At 39.6% G+C, this 21496-nt stretch overlaps 1 protein-coding gene across 1 annotated transcript in view; it reads right to left on the bottom strand.

The window, feature by feature from the left end:
- Positions 1-6443: 6443 nt before the first annotated feature.
- The window catches only part of LOC104407464 (transcription factor SOX-5-like), an 85762-nt gene continuing 70709 nt past the window's right edge, over positions 6444-21496 (bottom strand). The window contains exon 3 of the mRNA XM_010016760.1: positions 6444-6615. Coding sequence (XP_010015062.1) covers positions 6605-6615 — 11 coding nt within the window. The 3' untranslated portion in view covers positions 6444-6604. The remainder of the gene's footprint in view (positions 6616-21496) is intronic.

Raw genomic sequence — 21496 nt, forward strand, 5'->3', positions numbered from 1 at the left:
TGCGAGAACGGTAAAGATCTCAGTAGGAAATCGTGATTAGAGATGTGAAAGGCCAAATGGCAAAATCCCAATAGTAACAATGCATCTGTTCATTAATGTGTGAATATGAGTAATATGAAAATTTAACACAATTATAAGCCCCTCAGCAATCCTGATGGCAGAAAATAGATTGTGGTGATCTAATCAGTGCTTCCCCTGTTGAAATACTGTATGTTAACTATTTAAAATAATATTATATAGATTTTTCCCTTTAGAAAAACCCATGTAATCATATTTAATTGATGTCCTAACTTAGTTTCAAACCTCCCCTGAGTTGGACTGCAATTTTTACGTAAGGCACTTCAACAGAATTTTGATACAGAATGAACAAGTAATTGTCCTTCTGCTAATACTCAAAAAGAACTTCAATTCTGAAAGACAATAGCTTCCCCACCCCTATAGCTTTATAAAGCTAAAAAGCTGTATTAAATTACAGCTTGTTTAATTCTATTACATACCGTGTTAGCATATTGTACTTACATAAAATATGCTATTCATATACCCCACCTATCACATTGCAGTAACTGCTTGTGAAGTACATTATGCACCCTATCTTGGAAATGAACATTTATTATGTCATTTATGTACCCCATTAAAAAAAAAGATTTGAAATTTACACATCTTAAATAACTGTTTATAAGGTTACAACTGTAGAGCTTTCACGAATTATACAGAAACAAAGTCATCTTTTGTTCAGGTTTTCTTTTAGACTTCTTTGGGAAGATAATGCTTCCAAATTAAGAAAAGAAATAAACACTTTATCTTGTTTGCAAAGCACTCATTCTCCGGATTCATTAGGAAGTCAGTAAAACGTGTAATGCTTGCACATATAATCTTAGAATTGGGAAAAGTGGCCTGCACACAGGATCTGCTATTTCTGATCCCTTCTCCAACAACTTGCTCTCCTCTTGGATTCACCAGAACAACATTCTTGCTTCCAAACTCTGAGCTATACTGTGACAGATTTTGGATATACATCAGGACAGCTATGTATTATGATAATCTGTATTAGCATTTCCAAAAAAGCTATATATGGGTGTGCTCTGCCATTCTGAGTATCACGATTATTCAGAATGTCTCCTAATTCAGTCTGTGAGAGGAGCCCAAGATTAGGCCCATTTCTTCTTCTGAGCCCCGCTTGAGCTAAGAATACCTCCCATTACCTATTGGTAGCACAGGTCCTAAGGCACACAGTTAAACAATTCCAAGCCTATCCACAAGCACGGTATGAATACATCTACAAAAGAGTTGTTCAGGGCTTGTTTGTGAACAGTAATTCATTAATGTTTGGGAAACATTTTTGTTCCAGCAACACTATGAAAAGTGTTAAGTGTTGTTACAGAAGAGGATTACGGGTAGGACACCAAAGAGAAAAAGAACTGAGATGGAAGGAGTAACAGGGATCATTAAGTAAATGCTGAAGAGGAGACTGAATTAATAGATACAAATTAATCCACAAAAATTATTTCTGCCATCTCTATTCAGCACATTTATCAGTCATTAGCTCTTTCCAGAGATATTTAGGACACATTTTGTTTTCCTTGTATCACCCTTGCCTCTATTGCTGGCATGTGCTGCTTTGCACCACTGCGTATGGCAGCACCCACTGGTGAACGGCCCCCCGAGTGTGCCAGCAGCATGCTGGTTCCTTGGGGCCCACCGGCCCTGCCACTCTCCCTCTCTCCCTCCTCCTTTCCCTCCCTCCCTGCCTCCCATGCCAAGCACCACGGTGGCTGACTCCCTCATCTACAACAATGAGAGCTGGAGACTGATGCCAGCAGCCAGTAATTCTCATGCAGGCCTTCAGCTCATGGAATTAAACCACTTTCTCGGTGGTGTCATAGTCCCACGTTAGCTGCTCTGATTTGCACATGTGCATCAATCTGTGCATGCTGGGCACACACATACATATGCTGAATTGCTCTGACAGTACTGGAAAGCAAAGCATCTAAGTAAATGAACATAAAATCGCTTTTGAATCTAAGTTTTTGTATGCTAACAAGCATGCCGCCGTCCCTCTACTTCTGCATTTGATGTTTAAACATATCTTCACTGACTTTTTTCCTTCAAAGATGGAAAGTTTTCACACTGAGAAAGGAGCGGTTTGTTTCCAGGAAGTGACCAAGGCTACGACGCCGTGGTGAGAGGCACCATTTTTAGCACTGTCTGCTAGACTTCTATTTAATTTAGTCTACTTCCAGAAGTTGTGTTAATTTTTTCAGGCATTGTAACTCCCCTTTGGGAGTGACCTAATCCTACTTTCAATTCAGTGGCAGTCCAGATGCACGTGTACCTGAACCTGCCTCGGCAGCCTTCCAAAAACCGCAGTCCCACAGCACAGCGTTCCCTGCAGGCCTAAGCTCTCTGGTAGCTCTTTTCAATCCATGCTCCAGGGTCATAGTCCTGGAAATCCACTTATAAAAGCTTAGAATGGTCTTCACTGCCAAATCTCTTCCTATTACCTCTTTCTGCTCCTGCTGATTATTTACTAAAAGCAAACGCCGGCCTCATGCAGCTGCCTGCTTCCAGAGAAAGGCACGTAATGCCATCATGCTGTAACAAGGTGCGGGATGGGGGCTCTCCACATGAGGCACTTCAGAAGAGAGATATTCGAAAAGGAAAGGGAAAAGCGAAGTTCTAACATTACAAAGAAGAGAAAACTACAATAAAAGGGAAGGAGGCTGACTTAAGTCAGCCATAAGTTAGAGGAACAATATGTGTCCTGGAGCCTCTCACTTGCATGGTGTCTGGGTGTCTGAGCATGGGTGCTCTTCCAAGGAGATGCCTGAAGTGCTCCCTTCCCCGTAACTACTGTGAATAGCTTTGTCCTGGGATGAAAGACTCCTTAGAACAAAGTAAAAGAAAGATGTTTGGCCTCAGTAAGGATGATGACATGAAGTGTAGCAGAGTGGAGAGAAGCCAGGAGTTGCTCAATACCCAGCCAGACCACCAGACATTTCCTGCCAACACATGTCATTCCTAGAGGAAGGAGTATTTGGTCGGCAGAAACAATCATGAATAAACTTTAGCATTGGCTGATATGCCTTCCACTTCTGGCAAGCACCTTCCTTTATATTATGAAAAAGCTGGCAAATACTGAGCTGGCATCCATTATTCACCTTTCTCTTCTGCCACGGTCGTAAGTATGTTACACCTGTTGGCCCCAACTCCACTCACTGTATCTACAACCCTCACCTATCAACATGCCACCCCACTGGCACTCTATTCTGTGCTCGTGCACCACAACAGACCCTTCCTGGTTTAAATCAGGAAATAAGATTAAGGGCAGATTTCCACTCTTGCTTTAAAAGAGCAGACAAGCAGACAAGAAATTTCTCTTTTTATGCACCCACTTTTTATTACGAAGGTCCTACCTATACAAAATCAGAAGCAATTTTCATAGCAAAGAAAATAAAGCAACTATTATGAAGAAATGGTTGGTATCAGCAGGTTACATAGACACACAGCATCTGCATACACATATGGTTCTCCATCAACAGAATCATGCTTTTAGGGAACTACTTGCAGCTAGGCAAGACACTATGAATCATGAGCAGGCACAACACAGAATGTATTTAAATTTGGAAATCAAAGACCACACAACATACATTTTTCTCTTGCCTTCCAGGAAGTACTGCAATTTTTCACCAGTCTAAAAGCATTCTAAACTTTCAGAGAAGACAGTAGAAAACGCCTCTACAAAATATAACTATCGTTCAAACGTAGGACATAGTTGCTCAGATGCGATAAGCAAAAATGTGGTGCTAAGTGCAGACGTACAGGGGCTTCTCTGATGGGACAGGAAGTAGAGTGCTGTTGGTGTTTTAGGTATTATTTTAATACTTGGTCTTTGGGCACAAACTCACAGAGCCGAATGAAATATTCAAGTTTTGATGAGATATTAGGGAGCTCTGGTGCTCTGGCTAGCACATCATAGTGTGACTCTTACTACACCGCTCCATCACAACCACTGTGCAGAAAACAGCTGGGCTACATATGTCCATGCGTGGCTTCCAAACCTACTAAAAAGCTCCCTTCTCTGGCAGGGATAATCAACCTTCCTGCTCTTGGAATCTCCAGTCTCACCCCAGCCACATGTTAGCTCCCATTGCATTTTATTTCAGAGGACAAAATTAACTTCTGCATCCACAGATGACCGTAGTTACCTGTGGTGCACAATGACATCAGGTTACCATACTATTCTTGTTGCACATACTTGCATAGTTTTGTGTATGCTTAATAATACAACAGTTGTTTTTAAGTTTGCTGGCCCTTTTTTGCAATACCCATCATGCTGCACTAATGAAGTATTCACTGTATGAATGATAAGACATTTTTATTGTGATTTCTGGCACAAGCATACTGCTTCTTGTGCTAAAAAAAATAATTCACATAGCCAGAAAAGGTTCCATAGCACAATAAATAAATTATCCAAGATTTTAAAATCAAAATCAGCAATCTGTGAATGCCACTGAAAACATTTTACTCTATCTACGAATATACAAGTAGTTATTTTTACAACTGCTTACCAATGCATACTGCCAGTCTTACAAGAAAGTTACCTGAAAACACAAGGGTGTTTACTAGGAAGGTTAGAATAGTCTTCAGATACACTATACTACCAGTTGTTGAAGTAATTATCCCTTAGGATGTAAGCAAGGAGCCAGCAAACCACAGCACAAGGCAGGAACACATGGCTAAGCAAGACAGGGGGAGGGCATGGGGACTTCTTAAGCTAGGTTTGTGGCCAAAACCAGCATCTCATTCAACTACACCCTCAGGAACAGTCAGGCTATTGTCTGAAATTTTTACAGTTTCCATCACCTGAATGCAATGGCAGTTGCACCGTTAGCTGTGTACTTTTCAGTCTGTCTTGTTTCCACAAATGGTCACCTACCCCAGGAGCAGTCAGTCTCACACTCCAGATATGACATGTACAGTGCAAAGAAATCAAGCCTGTCATGTAATACCTTCTGCCAGTCCTTCAGCAGAGTCTACATTCATATATAGGCAGCAGAAGAGTCTATATTCATTCTGGGGTTACACAGGCAACAGTCAAGGTTTTCTCTGCCTCCATCCCCTTTACTGGTATACAGCTTCAGCACAGTCTGTCTTCAGAACATGAAAAGTTCTGGTATTTCTGAAAGTCTGTCTGTCATACACTCTTCTGGACTGACAATGAATTCACCAATAAAATGTCCACAAAGCCCTTCTGAGGCCTGCATACCTGACAAAACCAATTCTTTTACAAACACAGCATTGAGTCAGGGAACAAGCCCGCATCCCTGCTCTCACCTCAGAACAACAGGGAATTCCAGCTCAATTTCTGTTATTTCCAGCAAGCTAACTTGAAGAGTACATACTTCATTGCCTTTCATACCCTAGTGACAACAGACTCCATGAGGCTACTAAGTGTACATTGACTACCCTCTAAACAATAATAATCTCGGTTTGCAAGCTCCTATATGAGGCTTGCCTCCTGTTCTACTGTTGGGGGGGTGGCATTCATATTTGTGTGCCAGGGAAGCTGGACAGTGGTGTGCTCCACTCACACCTCCATGAATATGGCCTTTCACATCAAGCCTGGAGCCACTGCTGATTGCTGCAGGTTTGTATGTAGATGGGGCTGCCTTACTTGCAGGACATCCCCCAAACCACTACAGCTTAATTATTCTAAAGAAACACCAGAACAGCGTAGTTTGTAGTCACTGCTCAGTTACCATCCATCTAAATCCTTGTCCTTGCAAATACATAGTAGGGTATGGCAGGTTCGAGAATTGACTCAATCTCTGCCTTTCCCATTTCTGCAGCCGAGCTACTGTGTCTCCTAGAGAAGGGCATGCTGAGGCACTGTGAATGGCACTGGATGCCATGCACAGGACAATATATCTTTTGTCACTGAAATTTGTTGGGACTCAGTGCTCTGGATTCCCAGAGGCATTCAGGAGCATAAATCTCATTCTGGAAACAAACTGGGCTCTGACTGCCTTTGGAGATCCAGGCCAGTGAGTTGGCTGAGAGAGCTGATCATGAACGCATTCTGCCAAATGCAGCATTTCACTGGCACAAGTGTTGCTGGAATATCTTTTCCAGCATACATGATCTTTAGAATGTTTCTGAGTTCCCGCTACCACCGTCTTCTTCACCCCTAATTAAATTAACAAGTAAGAACAATGCAAGTTATTGAACGTTACCAAGCTTAAAAAAGATATGTTAAATTTAAAAAATGACCCCATGCTGTCGTGATATTAAAAATAAAATAAAATTAACAAATAAAATGGAGTAACTCACTTTCAAACACCTGAGCAGCAACCTTCTCCTTTTACACTGATACTACATCAGTAGGAATCCTTATGAAAAGAAGGGCAACAGTAAAATAAATAACCCCTCTCTTATGCCTGAAAAAAGAGAATTTTGTCTTAATCTGTGTTCTTCAACTTCCTAATGCCTCTTTAATTCCAGGCATCTCTAAATGAAAGACAGAATTGATTTTCTCAGGAGTGGTCCATCCAGCAAAAAAACCTGTGTCAGTTGACAGAAGGAGGCACTATACCAAGCCTGAGCTTCACTGAAATTCTGAAACCACAAAGATGTTTTAATATTTCCAGAGACTATTTCAAGGGTAACAACATAAAAACAGAGACATCTGGAATTAAATACCATTACATTTCACTTCAGTTTTATTTTTCTGTCTCAGTTGGACAGAGATAGTCCACTGAAATACATATTCCCCTGAAATACATTTTTGTATTGGTGCTACAAGCAGAGCCAGTTCCTAATTAAAGGGCCATAATATCTTGTTAGTATTAACAGAGGGCAATTTTTTTGGTCTGCTAATTTTTTACATTTTCAGCACATCCTTAATAAGCAAGAGGGCTTAAAAAAAGCATTCAATGAGACGACTATACAGTAACTTTTTATGGGCATTGAAACATCATTAAAGATGTTCCATGGTTTATCCTTTGACAGAAAAGCTCTTTTGTGCTGACCTGTCTCTTTTTAAGTAATTAAATGCTTTCTCAAGAACAACCTAAAACAAAACCCCAGGAGAGCCAAAAAGTCTATAATCTAAATAACCATAAAACATAAATTGAGAACTACAGTGTTTGGATAGAATTTCAAGGAAATCCTTCTGAAGCTCAACCGCTCCACTTCTCAAATCCTAAATTCAACAGCAACAATGTAACCCTTCACATGCAATTACTATAACTTTCTTACGAAAAAATCACAAAGCAACCTTTTTTTTTTTTTTTTTTTTTAATGGGAAAAAAGTGAGTCCTGAAGTGGTCATAATTTTCCTCAAAATGACAAAAGCAAGCACTGTATGTGATGAAGCTGAGAAGACAATTTTCTAAATAGCCTATCTTTCAGCCCTTGCCACAGTCATTATTTCCCACTACCAAGAAGTACACAGCTCTGACTTCCAGATGATCAGCTGCAATGGGAGCTGTTGACACCTGGGGCTCCTTGCGTCTTGGCCCTCCTTACGTGTGGTCTTTACCTTGACAAAGAGGGAAGAGGAACCTTATTTACCGACACCAAGATAGCAATAAGGCGAGAAACAAAGCAGCAAGTGAAAGAGAAAAAAAGCAGCAAGTGAAACAAGCACTTGTGGCATAAAGCCACAACTTCCGCTCTTGAAGCATGGTTTAGAGTTTAGGGTTTTTTTGGTTAACTATCAGTGCCCTCAGAATGGGCACCCATGGGCCGGCACTGGGGCTCTGCTGGTGCCTGTCTGGGCTGGCTGTAAGTGGAAGACACTTCCGAATGGAAACCATAACATGTCCTGCTGCAGCTGCACCAAAATGCATGTTACTGAACTAACCATCGGTTTCCACCCTCCTCCCCCACCCTGGGGTTTTTCCTCTTTTTTCTTTTTTTTTTTTTTTTATTTCCTTTTTTTTTTTTGACAGCTGTCTTCCTATCTTCCCAACAGGTGCTATTAGGCCCTGAACAATGGCAAAGGCTTTTAAGCCACTGCTGTTGACAAGTGAAAGGGAACAACAAATGGCTCGGTAGTGCTCTTCTCCCCGGGTCACCCAACCAATGGTAATAGTTATTATTTTTATTTATTAGCTCTGTGGCACTGTCCTCCATTGTACCTCTTCCAACCTCCCCTTTCCGTGACAGCAAGGAGCTTTTTAACTTTTAATAAAAATGGGCGAGTGCTTAGCTCCTGAGCTGGCTCTTTCTGTAAAGTGCACAGCTAATGAATGTTGTCCATTTAGATCTGGATAATTTATGATGTCAGCGGAGCGGAGGTGGGGAGGGCTGGATCCAGATATGGCCATTAGTTACACTGCCAGAAGTGACAGGGAGAGTAAGGGGAGGTGGAAGTTGGGCAGAAAGAAGAGGTTCCCTCCCCCCGCCCCTTGTATTTGTTTTTGCAGGATAATTACAAGGTTAGGCCATAAATAAGACATTCCCTCCTTTGAGGTTAACGTAATTTTTCTTTAACCTTCTTAGCATTTCACTGACCGTATTATAATCCTCTTTAGAGAACAATGGCGGATGGAAGAAAAGTTAATTTTCCCTTAAATGAAAATGACTGCGCCCATTTAAACGATGCACTCAGACCTGTTAGTGCTAGGAGAAAAAAATGTGCTAAAATGTTTTCTGATCCTAATAATGAATACAGGCATTCATATGCATATATTTACTAGTTCAGGTTACTCAATTAATAAACTACACATAACAAATAAGTTCCATAAAATGCAAACCCTGTATTTCAACTGTCCTGGTGACCCAAGTAAATATGAAGTAAAATCAGGCAATTCCACATTCAAATAAAATCAGTAAACTACCCAGTAAGTCACCTGGAAGTGCAAATACACTTGAAAGTTGACAATATAATACTAAAGACCTTCAAAATATTGACATATCATGGAACCGGTTGGTTTAGAGTCGTATGTTATCAATCAAATCGAGGTAAGACCATGTACATCTTTCAATCATCTGGAGCTATTTATTTAAATTTTAAGTTGACATGATTTTGTAATGAAAGGGCTACAGTCATCAGATTGTCTATGTACTTCCTAGAGTAAATGTGTACTATTATAATTTGAACCTAATGATAACATTGAAAGAACCGTAAAAATACTCATTTGGGATGTTAATAAAACCATTAAAAGGATTTAAAAATTTGAAAGTAGAAAACTGAAAAGGCTATCCCCCTGAAACAATCGCGAAACACACAGTAGGCTCTGATTTCTATTCTCTTTAAAAATACGACAGACTGTTTTACCACTGGAAGTGAGAATTAAAGCACATACGCCTGATGCTAAACAACTACACATCCTGAACTCCTCTTGCGCAACATATGTGAAAACAAAATCTCAATCATCGATTGCCAGATGCCAGAAAGATATGAAAAATAATAATAAAAAAAAAAGAAAAAAGAAAAAAAAAATGTACACTATAAATCAAAGCTTCTGAAGTGCAGGTAGTTTCACAGTAAATCAGACTGCTACTTGTGATGTAAATGATATTTGCAGGGAATCATTACGTCAAATTAAGTAGAAATTATTAAAGCTAATGTCATCTTTGGACTTGCTTAAAATAATAATCTTCCAGGATTTGCACACAGGCTTCTCCACCGAAGTACAGCATTCCATCTGCCTTGACAACTTGTTCTGTTTGTTCTCACTTGTCTCCATTCATGGATTTTTTGGACTCTGTTATGTTCAGTGTAAATAGGGAGAGAAAATACATTGGGTTGCCTTTTGATCAAGCACTTTTCTTCCTGTGTTAGGGACTAACATCAAGATAGATGTGTGGTTCAGCCATGTAACAGCTCTGACAGGTATCCCCAAATAAGCAAAATCAGAGAAAGTCCATTATGCATAGCTTTTTAACACAATAGTTCTGGACAAGGGGAAAGAAAAGTCAGAAAGTAAAAGCAGAAAAGTCAAAGAGGGAAAAAGAGACAAAGAAAACAATACTGAGCTAAGACAGGGGACTCATTTGTCAAAATCTGAAATGTACTTATATTGCACAATGCATTGAAGGAGTAGGAGAGTTAGGGCACTCCCTGATTATTGAAAATGGTCACAAACACCGAGCTCCCCCATGCCCCAGACATCCAATAGGTAACCGCAGCAGCCTGGATGAATATGCAAGAGAGGACGTAAAGACCTGTAACATGAACTTCTGCTATCAGAAAAGACAATAGGATCTAGATTCAAGCATAAACTATGCCTTCAAATCATTACCAACACTCTAAAGGAACAAAATCTTTCTTTTTTATCAGAGAGGGATCTTACTTATACCCTGCAGCAGAACTTTTTCAGACTATTTAAGAAAACTTATGACTTCCTCCATTCACTTCAGGATGGTAAAACCTCCTCTGCAAATAACTGTCCAGATCCACAAGAAAGATCATCTGCATGCAGGATGGCTTCATGAACCACCAAGGACCAGTAAGGTGAATGCAGAGCAGGAACAGAACACCTTCCCAAGAATTAAGGTCATTCATTGAGCAGCTCTTTACACTGAGTGCTCTTTACACAATGATGACAATCAAGAGACACTACATTCTCCCTGGGAAAAAGAACACTGACTCCAGAAATACAGAGAATGCCAACATTTCCTCTGATGAAGGGAAGTTAACCTTAAAACAAGAAACAGTCCCCTCACCTCTGTGCTACCAATCTCATCAGCTCCTCTTAGAGTTAGCTTTCTCCTACTTGGTCCGACAAACTTGTCCTTGTGGCTCTGGGTCCTAGTTTGTTCTACTGAAAAATGAGGGAGGAGTACTCATCCTCACAGATTTCGCAAACCATGTATTTGAGAAGGCCTGCCTCTAGTTCTTGGGGATGACTGAAATGAGGTCTTTCTCATAAACAAAAATCAATTCTTTCTTGCAATTCCAAAGCATTCACCTGCACAGCCTTATAAGATCAGTGAAGAGGAGGCTTAAACTGAACTGAAGCAGGACAAAAGTTCAGATGAAGATCCACTGGAAGGGACCATCTCCTCTGCAACATCTTTATTTCAAGATCTTATTAACTCTTCATTTCTTAAGTGTGGTGGCAAGAGACATCTGGCTTTGCAAATGGGCAGAAGCTGCACTTCATTTTATCACACACATCTGGCACCAGTGATCTTCACATCTGTGTTCTCGTCTTGATTATTTCTACCTCCCATGATTACAAAAGAAATAAGGCATCTTCTGAAAAGCTCAGACTGGTACAGAAATCAGCAGATCGCCTAGGTGAACAACATGGGTCTTTATGAAACTGAAGTTCTAATCACTGCCTTGTCTCTCCTAAGACTCTGGCCTCATATTCAAAACTCTCAGTGGGACCACATCTACCTTTCGAACGAAAAAAACAACCCCAAACTTCCCTCTGGGACTACGATCTCAGCGATTGACTAAGTTATAACTGACTAAAGGAATGGGACACAGGGATCGTAACACATGATCTAAGAATCATTATAAGGATCTGGATGTACACGCAGCAACGTAATCTTGCAAGACTTACAAATAAATGATCCTCCTGACAGTAAAAGTCACTGACATGTCTAAAATATGTTAATGAACTCTGCCTGAATATTACCATTATCAAACTGTTCTATGGAATCATATCTTCAATGACTTAATTTTGTGACTAACACTGACCTCTCATGTATGGTACCTACCTCTCTTTGCAGACACAAGTGCTCAGCCATATGCATTTTACACACAGATTTTTTTTGTATCTAGAAAGAGATGTTTGGAAAAAGAACCACATTCAATTCAGCTTTTATTTTTTCAACCCTGAGATAAAACTGAGGCTGAGAATGAAATCCTTACCCTGAAACCTACCTTTCTTTGAATAAGGTAGAGAGATCTTTGAATAAACATGTATTAAATGCTTCGCCGGTATTCACATATGCAGGAGAGTCATACCAAATACGTGCAAGTACGCCAAGCACAGAAAAGGACTCAGAGTCAGTATCAAAAGTGGCGTGGGGAAACAGAGGCATGTGGGGCTCCTGTGGAGTGAGGCAAATGACAAGGGCAAATTCCCAGATTGCTTGAGAACAGGGAGTCTGGGAAGGTGGGGTGTGGAGTAATTGCAGAATGGTGTAACAGGGAATTTAATAGATCAGAAAAGGCTGAATAGGATAACAGGCCCATTGTTCAGAAAGTTCTCTTTTGTGACCAGGCTTTAAGAGAATGCCAGAGCAACAAATGACTTAATCCTGGGGGGATGCTATGGCACAAATGAAAGCAGTCTATACCTTGAAAGCCAATGGAATAAATTTCTGTATCACATAACCACACTGACGACTGCAGCTTTCAGCAAAGTCTTAAGAGTTGCAATTGGCAAAACCACACAATCATGCCCTCCCATGTTCCTCTTTCCTTCTTCAACGGCATTTTCCAATGTACTCGGGGGGAATAAGCCACATGAATGACAAATAGACATGGTCAAATGCCACGTAAAATACAATGGTTACAGGGAAGAAGAGAAGAGAAAGAAAGAACTATTTTGTGCTGGCTTCCCTTCTCTCCTATGTTCTAACCACTAAACTAAACTTGGAGCCTCCTGGTTATATGAACACAGCCATTAAGCACTACACCACTGATTTACAGAGCTTCACAATCCCCTGCTAAAGAAATGGCAGTGCCTTAACAGACACTCAGTGTAAAATGGAAGGTAACCTTCCAAGTCTGTCACATGGCATCATAAATCTTTGGAAAACTTTCCCATTTGCTCATGTATTTCTTGAGCCCTATTATAGCAGATGATGGAGCTGGAGGGTCCCATCTAATTCCTGATACATCAAAGAGAGCATCTTTCCAGTTATTTCAACATGAGCTGAATCAGGAATACAGAAAAGGCAGCCTGATTAAAAAAGTAAAGGTCACACTCTAGGGCATTAATATAGAATATGTTATGTCTATCCTTGCAAGGATGGCTGGGCAGGTAGTGGAAAATGTAACAGTGTTAAAAATGGCACCATTAGACTTTGCTTTATATGTAACAGAAGAGCTAGGATATTATTTATTACATCAGCAGAGGATTAAGGAAAATATGGAATTACTGTTTTTCAGAGAAAAGGTGGAAATATGCGTTTTCCAATCAACGATTTCTTCACGGAAGTGACAGATTCTTATTTTAAAACCATAATCCTGATCTCATTCTTACTCAACCAGAGAAGTGAAATGCAGAACCATAACACAGCAATCCAAAAATCAAACTTTTCCCAGATCTTCATGAACCTTGCCGTCTAAATTTTCAAATTCCTACTATAACTTGATGGAACCTATTAGTGGGTTCTAAATTTATCAACATAAATTCTTCAATTCTCAGTGAATCTTGTGAATGATATTCGATTTTAAAACAATTGGTTGAGGAAAATTACTTTGCTTTCCAAGAATTCAGAGTTGAACTGTAGCTCAGCTGTGATTTGTAGTTTACTTGGTAGGCAGTGTGTTGTACTTTTCATCCTTCTTCCCCCTCCCATTTAACTTTTGCTAGAGAAAAAAAAAAGAAGCAGCACCATAAGTGTGCATTGCTAGAGCATTCTGCACAAAAGCTAGGCTTCTGCAAAGCCATGATCTGAGTTTAATTGAAACACTTGTTTCCATATATACTTCAGACACTTTTTGTAAGTTTAAAACACGTAACAGTAGCTATCACCACTTTGAACATTTCTAAGTCAGAAAAAATAAAGGAATAAAAAGTTTCCTACATTCTATTTAAATTACATTTGGTAGTTCTCTGTGGGTTACTACAAAATCCTTTAAGCCCACTAGTCTCTTAACTACATTAAATTAATAAGGCATCTCAAGCATTCAGTTTTCTACAGAAGAGCATAGACTCTCAGCCAGACACCTGAAATTCACTAAATTGGAAACACTGACCTAAGGGAAACATCAGTGCATTATCCTTGCAGACAATATGGCATTGTAATGTAAAACACAGATAATATTTGGGGGAATTAAGAAGGTCAGGTATATGCTGAGTGGATTTTTCATCAGTAGGAATAGGCTTCAATGGACTCAGTGCAGTTCTCCTGATGGCTAAATCATTCTAGTTTCACCAGCATGCAATACTATGTCCTTCTTCATATAAACACCCCAAGCACCAAATTCCAAGAGTCCCTACTACAGTGTGTTCCTGCTACTCCATAAAATACTTCAATTAAGGCTGAGCTACATTAGCTATGATTATCAAAAAATATATACTTCCATAATGCCATTTCTTCTCCACTGTTGTAACTCTTCACTCCCAAAGCTGTGTTTATAATGAGATAGTGTGGTGTATTTTCCGTTAAAAGCCTTGGCAGGAGTTTCTGTAGTTTTTCTCATGTATCGCAAGTTCAATACTCTTTCTGCATTTGCTTCACAATAACCAGTCCATTTCCAAGTGATTAATTTTCTATTCTAAAACAATGCATTCCTTTCCCCTCTCATTTTGCTGGTGTTGTTTTGTGGGATTTTTTTTTTCTTTTCTTACCAAAAGAAAAAAAAAATTCTTTTTCAATGACATCATGGTATAAACTTTTCAAAGCAGGTTTTAGCGGGAGATATGCAGATTGCTTTGAAAAGTTACCCTCATAAATAACAACAAAGTACTGAATTATCAAGGCTGTAACTCAGTCAAGAGGTGCTGTAACCATTTATATTATATGACCTCAGCAGAACCTCCTGATTGAATTGCAGCCTTTCATTAAATCAGGCACTCTGTATTATTTTCTCTGAACTAGAGTAAATCAGAATGGCAAAGAGATTAGCCCCCAAGCCCATCTCTTTGTGATCTAGAGGCATATAATTTTTAACCATTACCTCGATTTTACTTTGTAACTTAAAAAAGTTGCGCATAATCTACTGTGTCGATAATTTTCTTCCTTCTGAGGTGGTATAGTTCGATGACATGACAAAAATACTCCTGAGTGACCTAGGTACATTGAGAAACTATCCTTCTTGTAAAGGAGCAAGATCCCACTACTAAAAGCTAGAGAAAAGTGGGGAAAAAAAAGAGGAAAAGGAGAAACTGCAGATTCATAGCACTGCAGATTCATTCACAAAAAGCTGGAAACCAGAAGGGACCATTAGCTCATCTAGGCTCATCTTCTATATATATTACTGAATATTCATTATTTCATCAACCAAAATCAAACCTTCTTCTGATTTATTTCTAACTACCATTTTACTAGAAGAGAAACAGCTGGCCTCTGAGTCAGGACATTCCATAAATATCTCCCTGCTTTTACTGCAAAGTTGTGTATGTAGGGATGAGGGTGGAGGGAACCAGGGTACTTGTATCACTCTCTCTGTTCATCTCCAGCTGGCTTACACAATGCTGCCTCCATAATGCGAGAGACAACCTCCATAGCGGCGGTTCTCAAACAAACCCATGATGACAATGTCAACACTTTTTAACTTTTTATGGAGTAGGTCCATGCAGAAGCTCTTATGCTCGCACAAGCAGCCACCACATCAGGCCCGCAGGAATCATTTCTCCAGAGAATGCTTCCCAGGCTGCTCAGCACAGGCTGGGAGACAACTGCACATGCAGGGGCGAATATTTCAAAAGGGAGCAGAACATCGCTCTGGATGCACAGTTTATGTCTCACGTTGTTTAAGAGAATTCAGTTTTCCCCAGGGTATGTATCATAGATTGGAAAAACATGGCGCTTTCCTTATCTGGCCATAACATTTCACAACATGCTTCAGTTTTCCTTATTGCTTGGACTTTGCCTCCTTTTCAAAGCCCCTACATTTAACTCAGTAAGAGAAAAGCTACAGTAAGTCCCTTTTCCTATTTTCTTATATTTGTGTAGCTGTTAGACATTTTGCAAAGGAGGGGAGTACCAGCCAGCCTTTCACAACAAAAGGGCTACTGTCACCGCGCCAGTCCCAGACATGGTGGAAACCAGCCCACAGGAAAAGGCCTGGCTCCAGTGTTAGGCCCCGGCCGAGTACAGTCACTGCATTCACTCAAATTGGCAACAGGTCTCAGTGTTCCTGGCTTTGAGCTGTGAACAAGGGTCGGGATTGAATAACCAATTATACAACCGCTGACTGAGTTTATCCAAGGTTTGCAAACTGCTATAATAGCCCAGTATTCACTGACTGTTTTATCCTTTTCCAGATATAGTGTCATATCTCCCCTTGTGCTCCATTTACATGTCACTTTATTACATACATCCATTAAAAAGGTTAATACAATGTCACAGTCAATGCCTAAATGTTGCCATTCAGTATCCTCGCCTTGCTCCCCAGTACATTTCACATAGGCACTTTTCTTTCTCTCCCCCTCTCCCGCACTCTCCTGCGTGCTCGCTCGCTTGCTCGCGCGCTCACGCGCACATGCACACACACACTTTCCTGCTGCAAGTTAAATCAATTTGCTGTCACGAATACAGAGCAGCACATGAACAAAACGGTAGCCAAGAGTCAATAGAGCAAAAACTCCCTGAAGTTGCCAGTCACGGTGAACGTATTGTACTGCTAGTGACGGGAATAACCTTTAAAATTCTGAAAGTTCAGACAATTACTCAAACTTGTAGACATTGTTGAGACTCCCCGAATCACCTGGGTCTCAAACTATCAGGAAAGTTCACTCACTAGAAGTCTTTTGAATGGCTTTTCTTACTTTCAGATAAATGTTAAACATACCAAAAATGGTTCTTCTCTGGTTTTTAACACTTCCCAACTTGACCCCACCTATAACCCAGGCATGTAGGAGGCTTGAAAAGACTGGAAAAAATAGAACCAAGATCTCCTATACCATCTTGTGAATGACTGATGGAGGTCTTGCTTAAAGTTTTTTTGTTTGGTTTGGTTTTTTGTAAAAGACTATTTTCTCTGATCAAATTGATCATCCCTGTATAGTTTCTTTCTGAAAACAGCAGGAAAGGTCCTCAAAATCTTCTCAGCTTCACTTTTTGAGATAAAGGGATTCCTGTTCATTTTTTTTGTTTCTGTTTCCTACTGCCCTATGAACACAAAAAGGTATGAGAAACCAAGGACAAAATTTTACTTTTTGATTTCATACTATACAGCCTACAAAAGAGTGAAGGCATTTTATGAGTGCTCAGCCTCTATCTCCAGGCGCACACTCTTCTGAAGGGCTGTACAATAGCAACACGAATCACTGCTGCCTGCCTATGCAGTATCACTGGGAGAAAGGTACAACTTCTGAGTTGAGCAATGTGACAGGAGATCTCCAATGGTACCACAGTGAAGCTACGTTTATTTGACAAATTGCAATTTAATTTCTGACCAAATTGCAGATTTTTATTAATTTTTAAAAAGCTACATTGTGGCTTCTTACAAAAAGGAATAGGACAGTTCAGATAAAAGACTTTGAGCCTGACAAGTGAAAAACTTGAGTATATTTTTTCTCTCCCTCACTTTCCTGGGGCTTGAGACCTGGTCTGTTTTGGTCCAGACCAATGTACTAAAGCACAACAAAGCCACACCTATTTCTCTGGCATTTCTGACCATGCCAGTCAAAGGAGACAGACGAAATGTTTTTTAAAAGACTATTTTTGTGGAATCTACTCTTTTATTTATAGATCATGAAATTCAAGAAAAAATGCACAAATACTTGAATATCATCTAAACTGAGGGTTATACCAACTCATCGTCATTGTGTGAAGTCTGACTACAGCAATGGAAAACAGAAGATCTTCCCCGATATGCCCCGCTTCAAAAGAACGTGAAATATACTCTTCATGTAAACTGTACACTAGTCCTAAAGGGAACGAACACATTCAGTCAAGAGAAATCATTCACTGGGGTAAGACTTCAAAAAAATGTTTCGGTTAGCTTCCCCCCCCCCCCCCGGGGGGGGGGGGGGGGGCGGGGCAAATCACAAAAGTTTTGGATTATCCGTATTTCCCTTCCAGTGAGTCCTACGGCTTCTAAAACCAACCTCTGATACTTACACATGTGATGGTACCAAACTGTGAGGCAGGGAGCTTAAATGATCCCATTTTCTCCTTCCTTAGTTTGGGAAAAATTAGGGGTATGTAAAGCACTGAGATGAAACATTAGAGGAGCACAGCAGCCCTGACATACTGAATGGAGAGACACCCCAGCTTCACATAATTTCTTTGACTCTCAATAAAAACTGAAAATCTTCATGAAGCTCTGTTAATCAATGTAGGATTCTTACCAAGAAAGTTATAACCAAAACCCATTATCAATGAATCACTTTCCTATCTAAAAGCCTGTATGTAAAGTTCTTTCTTATTTTTTTATGTCATGCCTTTTGAAACAAACACAATGCAACTGCCCACTTTTGCATCATAAAAGATCTGTAGGCACCACATTGTTGGGCTATCAGTAATAGACTCTTGATTGAGTTGGACTCTGAATGACACATAGTAGCAGCAAATGATAAAAAGAGAGACTGGAGGAAAACCCTCCCCTCAGTTTACTCCTAAACCAATTATCTACAAGCTGTCTGCACGATGAAATTCTATTAGAAACAAATTATATTAGCACTGCATATGAAAGCTATGGCAAGTTGTTATCCAGAAACGTGAATTACCTCTGAACAGAAGAGAGGAATGGGACAATTCTTTTGGCAAGTGCAGAAGCTGGTATTTTTCCTTCTGTTTCCTTTTCTTGTCTAATTGTTATAATGAAAAAAAAAAAACCTGAGGCTAAATTTTGGTAACAGTTTCCTGTAACTTCTTACATCTTCAAAACCTGACTAAGCCTGAAGCAAGGAACTTCCAAATTATTTAAGAAAGAGGAACTCAGCTGAGCCCCTTTGGAAAAGGACATTCTCCAAACCCTGACTTCTTTTTCCTGCTCATTCAAGTACAAAAAGGAGAAAACGGGGCTGGAATTTCTGTGGCCAAAACCAAAATAACAGAACAGGACATGACACACTTTGGCAGGTTTACAGGCTTTCAGACAGAGAAGGATGCAAAACTGCATCATATTTGGACAAATGCTTGCAACAAAGAAAGCCCTAACCTGAAAATACTGCTATAAAAGCGTTCTTTTCTCTGTCAGAAAACTCTGAACGTGAAATTTCCCACCTATCACCCCTTTTTATTCACAAATTAGCATCTTGCAAGTGTCTGCAGCTCTGGTCACCACACAAGATACTCCCAGACGCACTGCTCTGTAGGAGGATTTACTACCTCTGTGACATCTTAGTGTTACTTTAGCAGTATTAGGATCTCATGCATCAGAAAATGACAGTCTACAGCCCTGTAATGTACCTACAGCAGTTTCTGCTTCTGTATTTGAAGAAAACTGGTATTTCCTGAAAGATGGTGGGTCTCTCAAGTAAAACCATCATAATACTGATTCGTGGAGCGATGTTTTCATTCCACTGCTAAATGACTTCTTGCAAACACTTCAGTTATTTGTAACTGCAGAAAGAAGACCTAGCAATACTTACTGACTGCTAACTAGCATTTTTGTCTCAAACCTCAAAGGAGCTCTCTCAAATGATGAATATGAACAATTCAGATTTCATGAATTTGAACACTAATCTACAAGTACTACTAGTCCAGCCTGTCCCACAGTCCACAGACCCTGAATGAGTGAAGACTTTAGTAAGCAATCAAAGTACTTTGTTATGATATTAAAAAAAAAAAAACCCAAAACATTTAAAAATAAGTTTCAGTTCCTTCTAAGTTTAAAGAGAAAATCCGAGTGGTTAGTTTCCGAACTTCTCATCACTTTTCCTTCAAAGACCTCCTTACTGTGAACACACAAATAGTTTTCATTGATATTCCAAGTGGGATAATAATTAATATCTAGCTATTCAATCCTCGACAGAAAAGAAGTAAAGATCAGAGTTTGATTTGCTGACTCCTTGGAACAGATTCTTAGGGGAACTAAAGAAATTCAGACACTAGAATAAATTGTATCTTATGGAACTCATGGTCACTCTGGAGTTCTTCCATTTATAATTGTACCTTTTGGTATTCCTGCTAAAGCCCTCATCAAAAGAGAAATACAAAGAAGCAAGTGTGAGGGCAGTTTTTTTGTTCCATCAGTTCTGATGGCTAGATGCCCTAATACAGCACACTTTTGTATCTGTTACAGTTCACTTCTTAGCCTAGCATTAGCAATAGCCACTTTAAAGGCAGGTTCAGTAATTCTAGCCTGCTAATTGGTTATTTCAGAATCATATTATTATTATACTCAAGAATTGGAATGCTACCGCTTTCATCAATCTTTGTTTAAAAAAACCAAGGATATGAATTTCCACCTCTTCAATTTTGAGACTGCAGCGAAGTGCTGAGTTGCCAGTGGTTGGTAGATAGCTTCTATTTCAAACACATTTATCTGTGTTAGCTGCAAAATGATAGGGCTGTACAGAAGTAAGGATTCACTTGTTTCATGTACCTAATCTTCTGCTGAATATCCCTTCATAACTTGACTATAAAGGGATGGATTTATTTGAATTTTATTTGTGATGTCATGCAGATTTAAGAGCATTCCTAAATATACGAAATACAAGAAAATCACTGAAAACTTTTCTCTCTGAACATGCAATAGGTACAATGAAACCACCAGGAAGAGTGAAACTTAAGAGAAATGCAACTTAAAATCTATCAGACTATTAACATTTTAACCACCCTCAGTCATACTCATGCTGTTAAATTTTCAAGTTATTTTTCCCTTTACAAGAAACAGAAACATAAGTTTCTTTGATATTTTAAACCATGACTTAGAAACTGCTTTAAGCTCCCTCCGTCCAAGTGTTAACTGACTAATAGCTCTGCAGCTGTGGAAGAAAACATCTCTCATCTCCCCCACGGTCCGGCACCTTCCATTTATGGCTGGAATGATTTCATTATGTTTTACCACTACTGGCTGCCATATTTTTCCCCTAGCTCTCTCCCCAGCTCAGTGCTAGCTGTTATAAACCTTAGAAAGGATTTGGGAAGCTATCACTCAGAGCACCACTGAGCAAGAGCCAATCCCCAAGGCAAGGGAAGCCTTCTTACCTAAACAAACCATTATCGGCTCATCTCATGTCTTTGTACTCTTTTTTTGCTATTACCTCACGGGATTAACTTTTATCTCTAATCTCTGCTCTAGCCAACTGTCAGGGAGCCTAAAAGCTGCCTGTCTTTTAATCTGTGTGTAATAATACTGTGTTACTAACAGATAACTGTGAAACAACATGGAGGGAAAGAAAACACACAAACACACAAGGGCTGATTGTTAAAAACTGCTGTGCTAGCTCCTACCTGAAAGGAGAGCAAGATCATGCATGATGCCCATATTGCATTCCCTTCATTTTCTCTTTCATGTTTTCCTTTTCAATCCAAACCTCATTGAAGTGCTTTAATTTGAGGGATCTGTTCTGATTAACCAGTTCATCTGCTGTTCAACTTGACATGGCCAGGTTTTTAAGACTGAGAAAATCCTCCCCTACTTGTAACATGCCATTAAGCAAACAACAAAAAAAAAAAAAAAAAATCAGGATGGCAAACATGACAGAAAATAAATAAAAGAAATGAAAATTAATGATCC

Source organism: Nestor notabilis, unplaced genomic scaffold (assembly GCF_000696875.1).
Source record: "Nestor notabilis isolate BGI_N333 unplaced genomic scaffold, ASM69687v1 scaffold6586, whole genome shotgun sequence".
In the NCBI taxonomy this organism is placed as follows: Eukaryota; Metazoa; Chordata; class Aves; order Psittaciformes; family Psittacidae; genus Nestor; species Nestor notabilis.